The following is a 22,958-nucleotide window of genomic DNA, read 5'->3' as shown; positions in this document are numbered from 1 at the left end:
GTTGGCATAATAATGAAACCAAATCAGTGGAATGGACGGATTACTGTGCAGGGCCGGCAAGGATAAATGGGCCAGACAGCTGGCGCCTGTTTGGGACAGTGCAGCTCAGAGTTGGCATGTCAGCCTTTCCCTTTCAGAACAAAACGGCAAAGTGGCGGCTAATTACACAGTAAACGGCCGGGCCGAGGGCAGAGCGCGCCAACACGCGCGTGCTCGCGCCACAAGGGAGGAACGGGTCCTCCAGATGGCAGGCCTGCCTCCCTCACACGCCGCTATCGACGCCACTTTTTTGACTCATCATGAAGTTGTGCATTGAATATGTTGTTTTTTCTGCTAGACAAGTGTTGAACATTGCTAGCGATTAATGATACACAGACAGGGTAAATGTCGTTAACAACGAATCTTTCTTCCCGCAGGGAATCACACCGCGGTCGTCTTCCGCATATCATATATTTACAATCCGAGGTGTCTGCAGACCACTACCATAATATGTTTAAAATGACGCCTTTTGTATGTATTTTGATTTGACATATAACATGTGTGTAGCATTCACCACAAGGAAGACAGGACACAGTGAATGCTGGACATCCGTTTATTGTGTACAAACTCCTGTGACCTCAGCCACAGCCTATTCCTGTCGCTGTCACCGCCTCAGTGTCCCCGGCGCTCGCCTTGGAACGCTGGTCGCGGTGACATTCTAAATGATGTCACCGCGAGCAGCACCATTACATGCGGAGCTGCCGGGGGGCAAAGAGGGAGATACCACACATCCCCCTTCCCTGCGGAATTGAAAACATTAGATAAACGGGGTGCAGACACCAAACATGAGTTAAGACATTTCATAAGCAGAATGGCAATAGTCAAATCATTACATATTGATCAAAACGCCTGGGGGGCCTGGTTACCCTCCTGCGAGGCCTGTGGCCCGGATGAGAAACACCTGACGATCTCCTGACAGCGAACCCGCTATCCCTTCCAGGACCCTTTCCCCCCCCTTTTTCCTTTTCTGGGACTTCAACAGGAGGGTGGTACTTCACAACCCTCCCTAGGTTCCATATTTTCCCCTCTTGGGTCTTGACTGCATTCTTGAAAAGTTTTGTGATTTTCGTGGGACTGCTGTACTCTGACCAGCTTGCCTTCCCTGTGGGAGCTCTGATTTTTATGTTGTCTCCAACTTTGAAACCAACCTCTCGTGTGGCCTTGCGTTGGTCGTATCCTTCTTTCCTCACCTTCATGGCTTGTTCATTTTTCCTCAGGCTGTCCTTTTCCTTGGTTCGGTCCGACCACCCCTTGTGCCATTCCATCCACCCCGGGGTAAGCTTGGTGTTGGGTGTCCTTGCACGGAGCAGTTCGAATGGGGTGACGCCCGTCGTCTGATGCGGTGTGAACCTGTATGCTTCCAGACGCCTCCACAACTCTTCTTTCCAATTTACGCCACTGGCTTTGGCCAGCTGGATGCTCTCCTTGATGGTTTTGTTGAAGCGTTCGACCATGCCATTGGTTTCTGGGTGGTATAGCGCGCATCGCTTGTGTCTGATGCCTCTTTCTTCCAGGAAGTCCTCCATCTCTTTCGAGCATAGTTGCACTCCGTTGTCAGTGAGAATGTAGCTGGGGAGCCCCTCACGGATGAACACCTCCTGCAAGAATCCGATGACAGTCTTTGTCGTGACTTCACTGACGAGTTTTATCTCCGGCCACCGAGAATACAGATCCATGAGCACCAAGATGTAAGGTGTCCGCAGTTCCCCGGACAACGGGCCCAAAATGTCTAAAGCCAACTCGTCCCATGGTCCAGACGGGGGCGGCCTACACACCATGGGTGGTGTCTGTTGCTTCAAGACCTTGTCGCTATTGCAGCACGGGATGCACTCCCTGATTCTTCTTTCCGTGATCAGGTCCATGTTCGGCCACCAATAGCTCTCCCTGAGTCTTTGCTTGGTCTTAGTGATTCCTAAGTGCCCTTCGTGAGCTATCTCGACCAGGTTGTCTCTCACACTAGCTGGTGGTACGAGTCTTGTTCCCCTGAACAGGCATCCGTCGACTATGGTTAACTCATCCTTCACAGCCTGGAAGGGCCGCAGGTCTTCAACACGTTTGTCCACGTGCTTCCATCCATCTCTCACTCTTCTGCGAACTTCTTCCATGGTCTTGTCTTCTTCTTGTGCCTTTCTCCAAGTTTCTTCACCCAACGCCTTCTGGATGGTGCAGACATTCTCAACCATGAATCCTTTTTCATCTTCATCTGTTTTGTCCCGTATTTCGCTCGCTTCTGCATCACTGACCAGCCTGGACAGACAGTCGGCTGCAAGGTTTTGTGTTCCCGGAACATACTCGACATTGAAGGTGTACTCCTGTAGACTGACCACCCAACGCCTTATCCTACTGGAGATGGCATCCAATCCCTTCTTGCTGAACACTTCCACCAACGGTTTGTGGTCGGTTCGGAGGGTGAACTGCGTTCCCCACAGGAAGTCTCTGAATTTGCCTACTGCCCAGGATACCGCCAATGCCTCTTTTTCAATGACCGAGTAGTTGTTCTCAGATTTTTGGAGTGACCTTGAGGCAAAGGCCACGGTTTCTTCTCCTTCCGCACCTTTCTGGGTAAGGACCGCTCCCAACCCTTTTGCACTAGCATCCGTGGTGAGGATCGTAGTCCGGCCGGGCATGTAGGACTTCAAACTAGGGGCTTCCGCAAGAGCTCTCCTTACATCCTCAAATTCGCTCTGGCATTCTTGGCTCCATTTAAACTCGCTTTCTTTCTTCAGCAACAGCCTGATGGCGTAAGTCCTGCCTGCTAAGTTTCTATTTCTATTTTCTATTTCAGGATTTGGTAGAGCGCAACAGCTACCCCGGCAAAGGGGTGTCCCGGCGCTAAGAACAGACAAACTAAACTGAGGTGGGGGGGGGGGAAACTTAGGCGGCAGGGAAAAGGTGAGTCTTGATAGCTTTACGGAAAGCAGGGAGGGAATCAATAGTACGGATGCTAAGGGGGAGATCGTTCCACAGTTTGGGGCCAAGGACCCCAAAGGAGCGGCCTCCGGCTCGGCAAAGTCGAAACCTAGGAATTGATAGGAGGAGTTGGTTGGCAGAGCGCAGAGCACGTCCAGGAACGTAGGGTTGGACAAGGCTTCGAAGCAGAGGGGGGCTTCCCAGTTTCACGATCTTAAAGATCATGACTAAGGCCTTGAATTGGATTCTGTGGTCCACGGGAAGCCAGTGGAGCTTGCGAATGGTGGCTCTGGCTGAGCACCTCCGTGGCAGGCCAACCAACGTTCTGGCTGCCGCATTTTGAATGCGTTGGAATCTGGCTGTTTCCGCTTTATTAGCTCCCAACAGGAGAACGTTAGCGTAGTCCAGGCGTGATAGGATGGTGGCCTGGATTATGAGCTGGCGGGCCTTGGCATCGAAGAGCCCAAGTATGGGCCTGAGGTTCCTTAAAAGGCCAATGCAGGTGGCTGCCACCTTTTTAGTGTGGGACTGGAAACTAAGGTTGGCATCAACCCAGACTCCCAGATTTTTCACACAGTTTTTGGGGAGTGGGGTGTCGCCTAGGGATGACGGCCACCAGTGCTCGTTCCAAAGGCTGGTGTTACGGCCCAGGAGGAGCACCTCGGTTTTCCCGGCGTTGAGTTGGAGGTAGTTGTCCGTCATCCAGCGGGCCACAGCAGACATACCCCCTTTGAAGTTGGATGCCACGAGGGACGGGCTTTCCGAGAGGGTGACAACCAGCTGGGTGTCGTCCGCATATGATACCAGCGTGAGCCCCCATTCTCTAGCCACGTCCGTGAGTGGCTGGACGTAAAGGTTAAAGAGGGAGGGGCTCAGCGCTGAACCCTGGGGGACACCCTGAGCGATGGGGTGAGGCTTAGAGATGTAAGGAGGGGCTGACACCTTGAATGATCTATCCTTGAGAAAGGATCGGAACCAAGCAAGTGCAGGGCCAGTCACACCGGCAGTCTCCAGACGATTTAGCAGGATGTTGTGGGATACCGTGTCAAAGGCCGCGCTGAGATCAAGGAGGATCAGCGCAGCACTATGACCGGCATCTAGAATCATCCGGAGACGCTCCGTGGTGGCTAGTAGGGCAGACTCCGTGCTATGGCCTGCACGGAAGCCATTTTGGGAAGGGTCCAGGATTCCGTGACTGTCCAGGTGTTTCGAAAGAGACTCATTTACATGGGTTTCGGCTATTTTGGACATCCATGGGAGAAGGGATATGGGCCGGAAGTTTTCTGGCTTGGTGGGGTCAAGGGTGGGTTTTTTAATTATCGGAGATACCCATGCTTGTTTCCAGGCGATGGGTACGAGTCCTGTGGAGAAGGAGAGGTTGAGGATGTTCAGCATGGGGGATGAAAAGAAGTCCATTGAAGACATGAAATGGGAAGGGCTCATGGGATCCGCTGGAGAGCCAGACTTCACTTTCTTGCCTAGTTTGGTCAGGTCAGCAGCGGTGATGGCAGGGATTTGGGACAGAGGTAGGGTGTTAGGGGTCGTGGTCAGGGGTACATCCTTAAGAGGAGCAGTCTGTGGAAAGGTTGCATAAATTTTCTGAATTTTTTCGATAAAATAGGTTGCAAGCTGTTCACATTGCTCTTGGGAGGAGATTTTAGGGGGGGGCGTCCTAGGGCTTTGAAGCTCTTTCACTAGTTTAAAAATGATTTTGGATGGATTCGCATTGGAAGTAATTTTGTTGGAATAAAAAGAAGCACGGGAAGATCTAACAGCTTTGTGATAGGATTTGAGCTTGGATAGGTACACCGCCTTGTCCTGGTTGTCATATTGTTGCCTCCAAATGCGCTCAGCCTTTTTGCACTCTTTGCGCATAGTCCTGAGGGTGTCGTCGAACCATGGGTTGGAGGGTGTATTGCGACCTTTCGACGGCCTGGCCGGGATGAGAGTGTCGAGGCCGTTGCTAATCCAGTTGGTGAACGAAGAATAGATCGCATCTATATCCTGGTTAGCTTCGTGTTGGAATTCACCAAGGGTTACATGTAGGTCAGGTGGGGAAAGTTTGTGCCAAGGTCTTTTTAGACTCTGAAGGGATTCGGTTTTGCGTTGACGTTGGGGAGCCGGGACACTCATTTTAACTAGGTGGTGGTCCGTCCATCCCAGAGGGATGGGGGTTTCGGCTGATGCCTCTTGTAAGTTAGAAAAGATCGGATCTAAGGTGTGTCCGGCTATATGGGTGGAGGTGTGGACAAGGGAATTAAGTTGCAGAGCCGAGAGGTCGGCAAGAAGATTAATGATGGTATTATCGCCCGTCGCATCAAAGTGTAAATTCAGGTCACCTAGAATGGTGAAGTTGGCGAACTTAGTGGTCAGCGTTGTCGCTGTTTCAAGAAGGGCGTTAATGAATTTTGTGGCCTGGCCTGGAGGGCGATAGATGTATAGGCCCGATAACATGAATTGGGGGGTCACACTAATTTTAAATTGGGCGCATTCACAGTCTTGAAGGGGTTCCTTAACAAAGGAGCAGGTCAGTTGTTTTTTATAGATGATGGCAATGCCGCCACCGCGTGAATCACGATTGATGGTGACCAGATTAAACTCCTCTGGGAGTGAAAGATTGGGGATGGTAGTCAAGCTATCATGGAGCCATGTTTCGCATAGAAATAGTACGTCGGGGTTTTCTTCCTGAAGAAGCGTGTTCACCTCCGGGTGGTGTTTAACGAGGGATCTGCAATTAAGTTGGAATATCCTTAGTGGCGGTATTGTCGTAGTGGGGAGATCACACCGTACCCTGGTGGGTGCGTTAGTGGAGAAGTGGCAGTGGGTGCATTGTAAATGCGTAAGACCTAGGGTGCCAGTGGTGTTAGGGCATTTTTGGTAGGGGTTCAGAAGTAGAAGTTCCTTACCGTCATAGCGTATGCGATGACAAGGTCTGGGCGAGCCAGGGGGGGTGGCGAGAGGCGATGACTTGGCGAGGACGGGCGAAGACGGGCTTGCCTTAGGCGCGCCTTCGGCGCGCAAACGGCGCGCCCGCTGCGCCCGTCCGCTGCGCGTCCGATGAATGCACATCCTTAAGGGAGGTAGGGGGGGAGGATGGGCGTGGCCTGCAAGTGGGCGTGGCCTCTGTTCCTCGCTGGTAATGGCGGCAGAATTGAGTTTTCTGGCGGCCTCGTTGCAGCGAAAGGTTCGCTGTTTCAGCGTGCTTCTAACCCAGGAGGAGATGCCTGAAGGGTGAGTGCACAGGTTTCTGATGAATTTTCCATAAAACTCCAACATCCCCATGAATGATTTGATCTCGTCTTTGTTCTTGGGTGGTGACAAATTCACAATGGTGTCTTGGAGCTCGACCTTGGGACGTATGCCTTCTGCTGTAATCTTGTGACCCAGGAAATCCAACTCGGCACAGCTAAAAACGCATTTGTCCTTCTTCACGGTAAGACCTTGGGACAAAAACCTCTTCAGTACACATCTAAGTCTCTGATCATGCTCAACTTGGTTCTTTGCGAACACCAGTACGTCATCCTGGTAGCACATGACGCCCGGGATGCCCTTTAGGATGTTGCCCATGATTCTTTGAAAAACGGCAGCCGCCGAGACTAGGCCAAAAGGCATCCTCTTGAACTTGTAAGCACCCATGGGTGTCACAAAAGCAGTGAATTCTTGAGACTCCTCGTGAAGTTTTATCTGGAAATAGGCCGAGGTGAGATCAAGGGTGGAAAACACCTTGGCACCCTCAAGCATGCTCATCATTTGGGTGATGTTCGGCAAGGGGTATCGGTCAACGATGACCTCTTTGTTGAGTGCCCTCAAATCAATGCAGAGCCGGACTGACCCATCCTTTTTCTTCGCTGCCACGATGGGCGCCAACCATTCGGTCGCTTCCACAGGTTCGATAACTCCTGCCTTGCACAGTTTTTCAAGCTCAGTTCTAACCTCCTCCTGAATGGCTATGGGGAGTCTTCTGACCTTTGCTACAACGGGCTTGGCATCCTTCTTCAATTTGATTTTGTGGCAGTAGTTCTTCAAACACCCAAGCCGTTCCCTAAATACTTCTTCAAATTCTCTTGTGAAGTCAGCCTCACCCTCCTGTATCTCCTGTATCAAAATTTGGGGATTACTGTTGGGATTGAGGTACACCCCTAACCCCTTTTGTGCACGCCACCCCAAAATGTTATCTCCTACAGTGGACACATATACTTTGGAGACAGTAGACCTGTTCCTGTACTCGATCTTACTCAGGAAGTACCCCTTCATGGAGATGGGGCGCCCTGCATACCCTCCTGGTCTCAGGTCTAACCTCCTCAAGATTATCTTGCCCTTTGACACACGTGAGAACTCATTGGCATTGATGATAGTTATACGAGAGCAAGAGTCAAACAATGCATCTAACTCAACATTCCCAACTTTTATAGTGTCTTTGGGACTTTCAACTTGTTCCTCTTCCACCTGTGCTGTAACTTCTTTTCTCAAGGGGTTTCTGGGACCTGGCGTCTTCAACTCTTGTACTTGCACAACAAATTCGTCGCTCACCACATTCGTTCTGTCTCTATTCTGTCTACTGGCCCCTTGCCCACTCTTGCAAAACTGCTTGAAATGGCCCTTCCTACCACATTTGTTGCATGTGAACCTGAGGGCGGGACATTCTTTGTCATTGGCTAGGTGCCCTTGTTTCCCACACCTGTAGCAGGTACCCTTGTACGACCCTCCCGGTCTGCTTTCCTTCTGCTCCTTGCCCACTGCCTTCTGACCCTTAACAACAGACACTGTCTCACATTCGGACACCACCTCACTGACATTGACCTTGTCATCGATCTTCTTCTCCCCTGCATCTTGCTTAATTTCTTTGACGCACTGCAACATGTGCTCTACCTGTTTGGCTATGATGAGAACTTCTCTTAATGGCGGGTCATCTTTGAGCCACAGCTCCTCGCGAACCCGCTCCATCCTGTAGGTCAAAACGAACTGGTCCCTAATTCTCTCCTCGCTCGCTCCCCCAAACTTGCACGTTGCAGCTAACTTCCTCAACTCAGACACAAAATCTTCTATGGATTCCCCATTCTTTTGCACCCTCTTACCAAAATGGTACCTCTCCATAATAGTGCTGGTCTTGGGGAGGTAGTGCAAGTCCAACTTTTTAAGACTAATTTCAAATTCATTCAGACCCCTTGCCTCCTGTGCCCCTAAATCTGGGAGATGGTCTAGGACTTCCTCCCCCTCTGCGCCCAAGTAATAAGCTAATAATGCAACTTTCCTTTCTAGACCCAAGTTGGGCCCACACACAGTAGCATAATTAAGGAACACTTTTTTCCATTTTTTCCACAGGATGGTGGGATCCCCTGGGCTGGTCAGGAAGAAGGGTGGAGGGGTTACGCTTTGCATGTTTAATACAAAATAGGCAGAAAAAAAAACTCAACCCTTCAAGAAGGCAACTACTCTTCAAGTAGCAAACTGAATTTAACGAGAACCTGAATCTGAGCTGACTAGACGTGACTAGCGGGAAAAGGCATTGACCCACCAGTGGGGCCACTTATAGAGGAACAGCAGTCCAACCACCCTTGCACACCTCCTACTCGCCAAAATGTACAAGAAAAACAAAACCTGTCCCTCCAAAATTTCAATGTCACAAGACGGATATGCTTCCTTGGTGTAGAATGTTAGGACAGAACTCCATACAAAATGGTCCCACTGCTGTGCTCCTCTTTTCCACCCCGTTCTGACAGCGGATCCCACTGTCACTCAGGACACAAGGATGGGTTCAGGTTGACAAAGAGACGCTACTCCGCTGCGCTCTCAGGGGCCCCTGGGCATTCCACTTATAATCCTTTTAGCAGCCAAAATGCCTCAAATTACTCTGTAGTCGTGGCAAGTTCAGATCTGATTACAGCCCAAAACGTGTAGCTTCACCATCCAAAACGGCAGGTTTATACTTTAAATGTCAACAACAGCGCTGCTCCGTGTGTGCTCTTCACACCTGTGTGCTGAAAGTCACACGCCACTTGTACAGGGGCTCTGGGTAGGGGGAATTCACCACCCGAGGCCAGGCTTCAAATGCTCTTTAGTCAACACCGCTACACGCTGCCCTGCTGCTGGCACTTAAGGCGCGCGTCAGCCCAAACGCTTTGCTTCAGGGATGCAGTCACGACATTCCAGGCTACACGCACCCCTGTGGCGATGACTCACAACTCCGCCCCGTTGAAGGTTGGGGGCACGCGCGGTGAGAGTCTCGAAAGCAGGGTTCAACCACTAAGCGCCAGGCCCTTGCTATATCCGCAACTCTGTTGGCGCTATAATTGGCACTTGGCAGGGGCCGACATGAAGCAGAGGATTCGCCTGACCTTATACTAGTCTGGGTCAAGGCACGCTACACATCGCGTGAGCAGGAGGCATGGGATCTGCACGCTGGGACTTCAGACAACTGTACCTCACCTCCGGGATGACAGTCGTTAGTGATTAATGTCGTCTTCCCCCAAGCACCTTCGATTCCTCCGCTCTCCTCCGTTTCGGCGACGCGTCTTCTTTCCGGGCTGCTGCCAGTCTCAGACACTCCTTTCTCTCCTCTAGTCAGTTACACGATGACTCATTTCCTTCACGATGTGCAGGCAAAGCTCCAGTCAGCTGCTGCTATTATTTTTCCTTTCTGCGGCCGTTTTTCTTTCCTCGGCGTGTTGAGGTCACAGGCTCTTGACCCTCGTCGCCAGTGTAGCATTCACCACAAGGAAGACAGGACACGGGGAATGCTGGACATCCGTTTATTGTGTACAAACTCCTGTGACCTCAGCCACAGCCTATTCCTGTCGCTGTCACCGCCTCAGTGTCCCCGGCGCTCGCCTTGGAACGCTGGTCGCGGTGACATTCTAAATGATGTCACCGCGAGCAGCACCATTACATGCGGAGCTGCCGGGGGGCAAAGAGGGAGATACCACAATGTGCTTAGTGCAAGTAGCATCACACTCTTCACCTATATTCTTATTATGGGTGGAAAACATTATACGCTAATACATCAAACACAAGAGAGGTTTTTGTACACCACGCATCCTGAACTCAGGAAGCTCGGTGAAATAAAGTATTTGCCTAGGTTCACACAATTTGGTCAAGCAAAGAAGCTGAGATTGATTGCAAATTTTCCAACTTCACACTGATCTATTGAGCCACTAGATGGGCATGTCTTTTCGAAGTCGAAGTTTGATGATCTGTCCATAAATCTTGGAGTACTAATCCACGTTTTATTTTTGGCAGTTTTATATAGCACAAACTTTGCTCATGGACTAAGGTACGCATCACAACAGGCACAGACTATGGGCCTGATTCACAGAATGAATTTAAGACTCAATCCTAAACTTACTACTATTTTGGTATTCACAGAATGCACTTACTCATTTCGGTATTCACAGAAGGCACTTACTCATTTCGGTATTCACAGAAGTTAGTAGTCCTAACTTTAGGACTCCTAAATGCCTTCTGTGAATACCAAAAGTCTTAAAATTAGGATTTTTCTCAATTTAGTAGTAGTAAAGTTAGGACTCCTAACTTTAGGACTCCTAAATGCCTTCTGTGAATACCGAAATGAGTAAGTGCATTCTGTGAATACCGAAATGAGTAAGTGTATTCTGTGAATACCAAAATAGTAGTACGTTTAGGATTGAGTCTTAAGTTCATTCTGTGAATCGGGCCCGCTGTTACACATTTCATTTTCAGCACAGTGAGTTTTGCCACGATTCACAGGATGCTAAAGCCCGGAGTGCATTGTTGGCAGCTGTGGCTACCAGTCCACTTTGCCTCCTGTGAAAGCTCAGCTCATATTGGGCTCAAGGTTCCAGGAGGACCTCGAGCTGAGCCAGAGCCACGCATCTGGCTCGAACCTGGCTGAAGCTTTCAGTGGCTCTCCTGCCTCTCCATGGCTCTTGAGAGTAGAGATAACTGGTGCAGCGCTAGTCACTGCAAAAGAATAAACAAGAAGGTGCAGCTGCACCCCATGGTTACTCCCAATCACCATCCATGTTGAGCATGATCCAGGCTCCAAATATATTCTACGTTCTGCATAATGATAAAAACATACTAAGAATATACAGAAGATAGTGAGTTACAAATGACTATGGGGTGCATAGGTGGCAGTGGGTATCTATGTCTACAGGAGTGCTAAGAAGACAGTGGGGTACAGATGAGTACGATGCATATAAAGGATAGTGAGGTACATAGGAGTATGGAAAGCATTGATGATAGTGAGGTACACATGAGAATGGAAGGGCATAGATGACAGTGAAGTATCTATTAGTATTGGAGTGCACAAATGACAATGAGGTATAGATGAGTTTGGGAGGGTATAGATAATAGTGAGGTACTGAGGATTATAGGTACAGAAAAGTATAAAATGTGTAGATTTGGAGGTACAGGTGAATATGGGAGGGCATAGATGACAGTGTGGTATCTATAATTATGGGACTGCATCAATGAATGAGGTATATATGAAGATGGAAGGGTGTAGATGACAGTGAGGTATCAATGAGAATAGCAATGCATCGAAGACTGAGGTATAGATTAATATGGCAGGCCATAGAATATAGCGAGGTACACATGAGTACAGGAGTGCATAGAGACAGTGAGGTATAGATAAATGTGTAGATGACTGTGGAATAGATAGGCGTGGGAGTGCATAGATAACAGAGGTATAGGTGAATATGGGAGGGCATAGATGATAGTGTGGTACTGACAAGTATAGTAGTGCATAGAGAGTGATATAAAGATCAGTGTGGGAGTGCAAAGGTGACAATTAGATATAGATGGGTATGGGAGTCCATGGGTGAAAGTTATAGATGGGTATGGGAGTGCATAGAGGACAGTTAGCTATAGATGAGTATGTGAGTGCATGGGTGACAGCTACGTATAGATGGGTAAGGGAGTGCATAGGTGAAAGTTTGGTATAAATGAGTATAGGAGTGTATGGATGACAGGTATAGATGAGTATGGGAGTACATAGATGACAGTTAAGCATGGGTTGGTATGGGAGAGCTGGGTGACAGTTAGGTATAAATGGGCATGGGAGTGCATAGATGACAGTTAGGCACAGATGGGTATGGGAGTGCATGGGTGACAGTTAGGTATAGATGGGTATGGGATGGGTATGAGAGTGCATAGAGGGCAGTTAGGGATACATGGGTATGGGAGTGCATAGATGACAGCCAGGCATAGGGTATGGGAGAGCATGGGTGACAGGTATAGATGAGTATGGGAATGCATGGATGAGAGGTGTAGATGGTTATGGGAGTGCATGGGTGACAGGTATAGTTGGGTATGGGAGTACATACATGACAGTTAGGTACATATGGGTAGGAGAGTGCATAGATGTCAGTGCATGGTTCACAATTAGGTATAAATGTGTATAGGAGTGCATGGGTGACAGTTAGGTATAGATGGGTATGAGAGTGCATGAGTGAAAGGTATAGATGGGTATGAGAGTGCGTAGACGACAGTTAGGCATAAATTGGTATGAGAGTGCATGGGTGACAGTCAGGTGTAGATGGGTATGGGAGTGCATAGGTAAAAGCTATGTATAGATGGGTATAGGAGTGTCTGGGTGACAAGTAGGTATAGATGAGTATCCGAATGCATAGATGACAGGTATAGATGGGTATGGGAGTGCATGGGTGACAGTTAGGTATAGATGGGTATGGGAGTGCATAGATGACAGTTAGGCATAAATTGGTATGAGAGTGCATGGGTGACAGTCAGGTGTAGATGGGTATGGGAGTGCATAGGTGAAAGTTATGTATAGATGGGTATAGGAATGTCTGGGTGACAAGTAGGCATAGATGAGTATCCGAATGCATAGATGACAGGTATAGATGGGTATGTGAGTGCATGGCTGACAGTTAGGTATAGATGGGCATGGGAGTGCATGTGTGACATTTAGGTATAGCTGGGTATGTGAGTGCATAGATGACAGGCAAAGATGGGTATGGGAGTACATAGATGACAGTTAAGCATGGATTGGTATGGGAGAGCTGGGTGACAGTTAGGTATAAATGGGTATGGGAGTGCATAGATGGCAGTTAGGCACAGATGGGTATGGGAGTGCATGGGTGACGGTTAGGTACAGATGGGTATGGGATGGGTATGGTAGTGCATAAATGACAGTTGGGGATACATGGGTATGGGAGTGCATAGATGACAGCCAGGCATAGGGTATGGGAGGGCATGGGTGACAGGTATAGATGAGTATGGGAATGCATGGGTGAGAGGTGTAGATGGTTATGGGAGTGCATGGGTGACAGGTATAGTTGGGTATGGGAGTACATACATGACAGTTAGGTACATATGGGTAGAAGAGTGCATAGATGTCAGTGCATGGGTGACAATTAGGTATAAATGCGTATAGGAGTGCATGGGTGACAGTTAGGTATAGATGGGTATGAGAGTGCATGGGTGAAAGGTATAGATGGGTATGAGAGTGCATAGACAACAGTTAGGTATAGATGGGTATGGGAGTGCATGAGTTGCAGTTAGGTATAGATGGGAATGGGAGTGTATAGATGACAGGTAGGTATAGATGAGTATCAGAGTGCATAGATGACCTGTATGGATGGATATTTGAGTGCATTTGTGACAGTTAGGTATAGATAACATAACATAACATGTGTATTTGTAAAGCGCACGTTCACCCGGAGGTATCTTGGTGCTGAATAACAGATGTTTCTGTTACCCAACTCAATGATACTCATTTTATCGACCTCATATGGATGAAAGGCTGAGTGGACCCGCCGGGATTTGAACCTGTGACCATGAGGTCGAACACAGGCCCCTGCAGGGGAGGCATTAGTCCACTGAGCCACCAGACCCGGATCTGATGGGTATGGGAATGCATAGATGACAGGCATATATGGGTATGGGAGTGCATAGATGACATAGATGGATATGGGAGTGCATAGATGACCGTTAGGCTGGTATGGGAGTGCATGAGTGACAGTCAGGTAAAGATGGGTAGGGCAGTGCATGGGTGATGGGTATGGGAGTGCATAGATGACAGTTAGGTATAGATGGGTATGAGAGTGCATAGATGACAGTTAGGCATAAATTGGTATGAGAGTGCATGGGTGACAGTCAGGTGTAGATGGGTGTGGGAGTGCATAGGTGAAAGTTATGTATAGATGGGTATATGAATGTCTGGGTGACAAGTAGGTATAGATGAGTATTCGAATGCATAGATGACAGGTATAGATGGGTATGGGGGTGCATGGGTGACAGTTAGGTATAGATGGGCATGGGAGTGCATGTGTGACATTTGGGTATAGATGGGTATGTGAGTGCATAGATGACAGGCAAAGATGGGTATGGGAGTACATAGATGACAGTTAAGCATGGATTGGTATGGGAGAGCTGGGTGACAGTTAGGTATAAATGGGTATGGGAGTGCATAGATGACAGTTAGGCACAGGTGAGTATGGGAGTGCATGGGTGACAGTTAGGTACAGATGGGTATGGGATGGGTATGAAAGTGAATAGATGACAGTTAGGGATACATGGGTATGGGAGTGCATAGATGACAGCCAGGCATAGGGTATGGGAGAGCATGGGTGACAGGTATAGATGAGTATGGGAATGCATGGATGAGAGGTGTAGATGGTTATGGGAGTGCATGGGTGACAGGTATACTTGGGTATGGGAGTACATACATGACAGTTAGGTACATATGGGTAGGAGAGTGCATAGATGTCAGTGCATGGTTGACAATTAGGGATAAATGCGTATAGGAGTGCATGGGTGACAGTTAGGTATAGATGGGTATGAGAGTGCATGAGTGAAAGGTATAGATGGGTATGAGAGTGCATAGACGACAGTTAGGTATACATTGGTATGAGAGTGCATGGGTGACAGTCAGGTGTAGATGGGTATGGGAGTGCATAGGTGAAAGCTATGTATAGATGGGTATAGGAGTGTCTGGGTGACAAGTAGGTATAGATGAGTATCGGAATGCATAGATGACAGGTATAGATGGGTATGGGAGTGCATGGGTGACAGTTAGGTATAGATGGGTATGGGAGTGCATGGGTGGCAGTTAGGTATAGATGGTATGGGAGTGCATGAGTGATATTCTGTATAGATGCGAGTGTGGGGGTGGCAAATATAGATGGATATGGGAGTGCATGGGTGACAGTCAGTATACATGGGAGTGCATGGGTGACAGATAGGTATAGATGGGTATGGGAGTGTATAGATGACAGTTAGGTATAGATGGGTATGGGAGTGCATGGGTGGCAGTTAGGTATAGATGGGTCTGGGAGTGCATGGGTGAAAGCTATGTATAGATGGGTATAGGAGTGTCTGGGTGAAAAGTAGGTATAGATGAGTATCCGAATGCATAGATGACAGGTATAGATGGGTATGGGAGTGTATGGGTGACAGTTAGGTATAGATGGGTATGGGAGTGCATGGGTGGCAGTTAGGCATAGATGTATGGGAGTGCATGAGTGATAGTCTGTATAGATGCAAGTGTGGGGTGGCAAATATAGATGGATATGGGAGTGCATGGGTGACAGTCGGTATACATGGGAGTGCATGGGTGACAGATAGGTATGGATGGGTATGGGAGTGTATAGATGACAGTTAGGTATAGATGGGTATGGGAGTGCATGGGTGGCAGTTAGGTATAGACGGCCACGGGAGCACATGCAGAAATATCACACATCAAAGAACGGAATAGTGTAGAGCTGCCGCTCACAGGGATTCGAGAGACAAGGAGGAAACAACATTTAAAGAAGACATCTGTATAATAACAAACTGGTCCCCGGGCTACTGCATCATAAGTACAAATTGAATTTGCTCTGTGCTAGGTTTGAAAAGTGTCCCCGCAGGTGCGCTCAATTACGGTTATCTAATATACTCTTTATTTGCACATTAAGAAATGAGATGTGCAGTTCCGGAAATAACGCAGTCTGTCAAACTAATCACTTTTTATGCAATAACTCTTGTTGATTCTAATGTTTTACATGAGAATTTGAGCTTGTGTAGCATAATTTTGTCATATAAAAGCATAACGCATCCATCATTTTTGTGCTTGCCTGCAGGGCATAATGCAAGACGTGCAATTACTTGTCATGCCGCAAGGATTTATTTCCCAGTGCCCGGATCTTAATCGCAGTAAGTCCATTAGTACTTGAGGAAGAGCATCTCCGCTGCGCTTCCTGCTTATATTTCTGTCTTGTCACCCGTGACGTGACTTTGAGCGTCAGCGCAATGCCTTTCAAGCTGCACGTGCAGAAGATGCCAACTGTTGTGATCTTTGTCGTTCCAGCGTGCCCCACCTGCAACGACTTCCACGGGCTCGTGCAGAAGATCATGGAGCTGCAAGACATTCTGGCCAAAACATCTGCTAAGGTAACTGGTTTCGGCCCCGAGGGAATTGCGGGCCCAGTCAGCCTAATTCAATTGCGCATGCAGATATTCAATTTGTGTCCTATTTATACCGCAGCATTTGTCTCGCGATACAGCAGCAAATTGAACCTCAGTCCTGGCACAAAAGAAGAGACTCATAAATATGCATGTGCTTCCCATCTGGATAATAAATGACTCAATAAACAGGAGCGAGGCAGGTTACCTGGTTTACAGGGCTGACGTCAGCGGAATCCGCGGCTAACACCGCTCGAGGACGCTGTGAGCGCAGTGTGTTCCAATAACCTCGCGAGATTGTAACAACAGTCTCGTGCGCGCCTTAAAGCTCAACGTTGTGGCTGCAATTGTAAAATATAAAGGCAGCTGGAAGGGTTAGGAAGGTTCGCATGTAAAAAGTTCTAAAGTATTATCCTACACATAATCACATTTATAATTCAAACACCCCTTAGAGTGCCCTATTTGTCAAAATGTAAGTGCCAGGGCCTTCCTCACGAGGCTAACAACTCTTGTTGTGCTCATCTCTGTATTACACAAACAGTCCACCATGTGGCAGCTGTCATAAGTGCCAGTATTGACAATAAAGTGCCGGCGCCAGCACCGGAAGCCACCAGCACACATTTAAGTACTGCCCCCCTTCACCTGGTATCTTACCGCTCGTAGCAATGGTCTGGTCACCGTTTTCTTACAAGCTTATGGTGTAAAAGCAGGAAGCGAGGGGATGAACTTCAGACAAATCTGACTGTTTATAATGATCTGAGGTGTTTCCATAGCACCGATATGTTGCAGTATGGCTGAATCTGAATGCTATGAGTGTCTATAAATAGTACAAGGGTCCAATTACGTATATCACACGACGCTCGAAACAGAGCACGTACGTGCACAAATTGACTGCGCCATGCGAGATTGTGTTTGTTGTTCCGAACGAGGGGTGAAGGTCAGGTCTGCACACACACATTCACGCACGCGCAGCACAAGCACACACACGCAAGCACCCTACAGTCTGCATTCAAGTGGAAGAGCCAGTCAGTTAGAATGCTGCAGGCTGTAGGCGTCCGGTCCTACTCTTAAACCCCGCAAGACGATGTATCCATCCTCAGAGGATTATTATATTAAGGATATATATTGGCGTGGTGGCCCTAGGGGTTGGGTGGGCCTTGCATGATATGCAGACATGCCCGACCAGCTGATAAAGATGGGTGGTTGAGGAATTATGGGAGGCTTCACAATCCTCCAAAGGCTTATGTTCCCATGAGGAGCATTAAATGTCCGCCACCCCCTAGGATGGCAGACATTTTGCATCTCCCTTTTTTGGTCTATTTGCCCCTGCTTCTTTCACAAGAATGAAGTTGTGGTAAAATAGGAATTACTCACTTTGGTGGAAAAGGCCTCCTGGGAGTAGCAGAATGCCAAAACCTGGGTTGCCTGTGTTCCTGTTCATGGAAGCCCCTGCCTGTCAGTTCAGACTGGACTGTTCCTGTTGGAGTAGGGTCAAGACTGATTTGCATATGACTAGGTCCAAACGGAGGTGGCATGGTTTGAAAAATAATGATGACCTGGGATGTGGCCCGAGTAATTACCTGTAGCTGAAATTAACGGCCACATGCATCAATGTTCCCGTTTGCGAATTCGTAATTGCGAAAATTAAGGAATCGCAATTAAAAATCCGCAAACGGCTATGCATTAAGAAATCACAATTTTTTGTGCGATTTCTTAATTTTCCTTAATTGCGATTCACAATTTGCGAATCGCAATTAAGGAATCCCTTTTCATTGATTCCTATGGGCCTAGAGGCCCATAGGAATTCATGTGAAGGCATTCCCATTTTGCGATTTGCAATTAAGGAATCGCAAAATGAGAATGCAATTTCAAGGGTGCAGGGGGGGGTCCAAAGGACCCCTCCCTGCACCCCTGAAATGTACCTTTAAGTACTTTTTACACACACACATGCCCCAAGGGCATGTGTGTGTGTAAAATGAAACTTTCAAAAATGCATTTTTGTTATCGCAAATTACCATGAAGTTTAACTTCATGTTAATTTACCACGTCCTATTTGCGATTAGCAATTTAAAACAAATCATGCATTGCATTTAAGAAATCGCAAAATTGCGATTTCTTAAATGCAATCGCAATTTAAGAACTCGCAAATAAATTGCGATTTCTTAAATTGCGATAATAAAACAATAAAAAACAAAACCATCAACATTTTTATTAAATTTCATTTCCAATAATAACATATTTAATATATACATTTAAATATATTATTATGAACAAAGATAATAACAAATAATTAATTATACATATTTAACACTATACTATCCATAACACACACCTACAATTAATTACACAATAGTGCGACGCATCAAATGGGTTGGCCATTTGTTTAAATTCATGCCTGGTGATTTTGTGGTGTTTAGCTTTAGGTCACCCCCACTTGTCTGTTATATTCTTGAGATGGCTGGGCATTTTCCCCCTAACGCAGAAGGAATTAGATTACTCCCCCTTGGATTCTTCTACAACCAGCGTATGCCGCCTAGAAATAGGGAATTACGGATACCCCACGAGACACACAATTGGTCAGACTTCCCCATTCAGACTAACAATCGCTTCGAGTTACTCTCATCACTCGAGGACATTGACTGACTGAGAGGGAGTGGTAATGTACAGTGGGGTTTAGGCAGTGAGGATAAGACGATGGGTGTTAAGAATCCCCCAATTGGTATTGTTAGCAATCTGGGTAGGGGGTGTGCCTTACTTAGGGACACACTAACAACTGACTTAGGGAATGTCTGTATGGGAAGTGAAGGGTGGGATACTCAAACTGTTTCTGAGGTACACCCTCCCCCTAGAACCCCTATTCCTGGCCACTCACCACTAATGGAAATTAGCACAAACGAGGTTGGGATTAGCATTGGGAATGGTGGTCCTAGCTCCACGAGACCATTTTTGACTCTATCGTACTGGAATATAGCGTGTCTTGAAGCTAAAAATACGTCTTTAGATTGGTTCACATATATAGAGTGTTCGGATATATGGGCCTTTCAAGAGACAAGGTCCGTGGAAGGAGTTTTTCATGATGGTTACTTAAACTTCTTCAAAGCAGCAACAAGGGGACAAAGGCCGGGGCAGATCAGTGGGTGGGCTGACCTGTTGGGTACGGCAATTTGAGGGGATAAGGGTGGACGAGGTTTCTATCGATAGCCCAGATATTATGGCCATAAGGGTCAGTTCAGCAAGTGGCCTTGACATAATCATTTATAAAGTGTACGCGAGGGGACAACCTGGTGGCAGGAGCTCATCTGTCATTACGACCCTAGAAAGTCACCTGTCTCAAGAGGTCAACACCAGTAATCTGATTATCGCTGGTGATTTTAACACCTGTTTCGAACCACTAGATTCTGAAGACGGAAGGCTAAGTGATTATGTGGATGTACTATGGGGGGTCCCTCACCTGGATCTCCAACCCATTAAGAAATGGACCGAGGCGGCAAAAAACAAAAAAGAATTACACAATTAAATTTAATAATTACTAATTAATTAATGAAAAGCAATTTATTATTATTGATTAATTAATCAATAAACAATTAATTACACACCATTTACATATATATAAACACCAAAACACACACCTAGAATTAATTACACAATTACAATGAATAATTACTAATTAATAATGGTAATTAATTTAAACATATTTAATAATTAATCAATACAAAATTAATTAATTACCACCCTTCACACAATTTACACACATAACCACCACAGCACACACCTAATATTAATTAACAATTAACCCAGTTAATTATTAATTGACTAATTGAAATTAATTAACAACTAATTATTAAACTATTATTAATTAATCAATTAACAAATTAATTATTCAATACATTTTATAAAATTAAATTACTTCCCACCCTATTCCCCTCTAAACCCACAACTCGCTACGGAACTAAAAACGCAGAATTAAACTTAAAATAAGTTTATAACTAGTAAAACTCTAAAACATATAATAAAATGACAAACAATTCTCATTAAAAACACTAAAATATATATCATTATTAAAACATCGATATTTTTGTAAACTATAATTTTGCAAACGATATTTATTACAAAGATATTTTTGTAATCGATATTACTTACCTGTCAGTCGATATTCTTGTCAACTATATTTTTGTTGTCAATATTTTTACCTCACAATATTTTTGCGGCAATATTTCTGACCCACAATATTTCTCTGTCAATATTCCTACTCTGCACCTCAGGGAGGCACACTGCATGCTTCTTCTGAGTATTTTTGGGTACCTGCCAGGCTATATCTGTGAGCAAGTGCCCAATATAGGCCGCAGTATGGCTGTCTCAAAGTGCAGTGCTAACATAGAACACTGAGTTTCCTTCCAGGTGGGGGATCTCTTCTTTATGAGTCAAGAGTCTCCCACTCTGCCCCGTGGTTTGGATCGCACAGCCTAACATGTCTTCCAGGCCATTTACACAGCAGTTGTTATTAGCTTGTGTTTTATTCCCACTGAAGTTCAATGCTGTGGTTGTATTTCTTTTGGTCAGTATGCACGTTTGTTATGTATTTCATAGTATATACACTACATATAAGATGCTTAGTTTGGTCCCAACTGATTGACAAGCCTCCTTTACAAAAACGTCTCTCTCTCAACAATATAGTTTTTGTTATTAAAAAACGTAAATGTCACCTAAACATATAAGAAATACAAAAAACATCCATAGATATACAATGACACATTATGAAACATATACTTTCACGTATTATTTTTCAAAATGTAACGTGTTTTGGAGCCAGTTCTCTGTATTTACAAAAGTGACATGTTTCCTTCCTATAAGGGAAACCAGACAATGAACAACAAATATGTAAAACCTGAAATCAAGTGATCTGAAAACTCATAAAAGTGTGCCTGGCATCGAGTCACCATGACAATATGAATCAAATTAGTAGTTTAAAGAAAATAAAAAAATAATAATTGGGTATTTATCCCATTGTGTCATGTGAGTTCCCTAGGGTACACAGAATCAATCCTCTTTAAAACTAAATTTCTCGACCTTAATTTACAAAACATATTTAAAGTCTGTTTTGAGGCTCCAGAATTCACTAGTGCTTCCTTCATCTGCCTCTTATTTTTGGGCTTACCCATGACAAACTTTCTAAAATCACAGCTGGTATCTTGGTAGCTAATGCCACTTTCAGTCTAGTCCAGATTGCCTTCTTAGTAGCAGTAGTGTATGGCTTGGAGAAGCTTTGTGACCTAGGTCTTAATTAAAAGGAACAAAACGCCAATCACCACACACTAAGGTTATATCAATCAAAGGCATTTTTTATTCCACAGTAACACCAAATAAATTTTGTCAGCAGACATGATACCCACACAGTGACGAGTTCACCACAGTTTATGCTAAGAACAATTCCTTAAAATGTATTAAAAGCCAAGTAGAAACATAAACCTCCAATGGAATGAAAATCCATCTTTGTTCCACCCCATTCGTTGACATGAAACCATATTGTCAATGACAGCCTATTATTATTTGTGGTGACGGAGTGCCCACCTCACGAAATAATAACGCTGATTGTCAGGATAAACCCCAACATCACTAAATTAACCTGACCTCAACCCTTTGACAGCCAGGGCCGGACTGGGAACACTTCGCACATAGAAGGGGAGAGGGTCAAAAGACTATACTCTACCACCCCCGAACCCCCAATAATTGTCAGTTAAACACACTATAAGGGGTGGAGAGCACAACACAACACATATAACAAAACAGAAAAAACTCATCTGTTTTGAAAAACTGCCCTCCCTCACATACCGAAGTATGTGACATGCTTCATCATTGGGCCTGCTTACAATACGCCCTGGTGTAGCCACACTCAGGGCGGAGCATAAGGGAGGGGGAAAAATAATAAAAATACAAAAAACACACAACGTAAGACCACAGAACTCAACACGTAACATACAAAGTGACAGAACAGTGCCTATCACCAAGTGACTGGAACTAGTGATGCAACATAAAGTGCCGTTAATAAGGATGTGATTTAAAACTGGTTTGAGGAAACCAAACCAAACTTTATTACAAGGTTCCTCCACCAGGATTAAAAAAGAAAAAAGGATGGGTAGTGTCTGAAAGAGAAAGTGAGGTTTCTCAAAACACCCCTCCTGGTACTGCTAGTGTCAACATGTTTCGACCGACTTACTGTGCCTGCACAGGTTACCCCGGTCTTCTTCAGGACTGATGTCACTCCCAGTACCTCTTATGGCCCCACCGTATTTCGGTTGGTATGCCACAAAAAACACGAGCCGGTCTAACTAGATCCTGGCCCTTTTAGTCACGCGTGGAAAGTGCTCCCAATAATGTGGGAGAACATGAACGAGTTTATATAATATACAAACTAGAAATGATGTCCGGCAGGAGGGTATCCCAGGAGCACAACTGTTCCGTAGGCTTGTCCTTTCTTCTCTACCTGTAAACCGGATCACCGTGAAGACTGGAAACCACAACCGGCCCTGGCAAAGTGCTCAGCCAGCCCCCCCCTGCCCACTCGGGGGGGTTGGAGGTGCCGCCGAGGTCTTTGCCAGGGCCGGATTTCGGCCGATTTTGGTACAGGGCCG

General features: G+C 46.2%; 1 protein-coding gene across 1 annotated transcript in view; it reads left to right on the top strand.

Moving 5' to 3' along the window:
• Positions 1–22,958, top strand: part of NELL2 (neural EGFL like 2) — a 1,025,546-nt gene that overhangs the window by 294,483 nt on the left and 708,105 nt on the right. The window contains exons 6-7 of the mRNA XM_086919530.1: positions 16,008–16,080; positions 16,235–16,317. Of these exons, the coding sequence (XP_086775656.1) occupies positions 16,008–16,080; positions 16,235–16,317 (156 nt within the window). The remainder of the gene's footprint in view (positions 1–16,007; positions 16,081–16,234; positions 16,318–22,958) is intronic.

The sequence above is a fragment of the Lissotriton vulgaris genome, chromosome 1_1 (assembly GCF_964263255.1).
Source record: "Lissotriton vulgaris chromosome 1_1, aLisVul1.2, whole genome shotgun sequence".
NCBI classification, from domain to species: domain Eukaryota; kingdom Metazoa; phylum Chordata; class Amphibia; order Caudata; family Salamandridae; genus Lissotriton; species Lissotriton vulgaris.
This window is presented reverse-complemented; position numbering and strand designations above follow the sequence as displayed.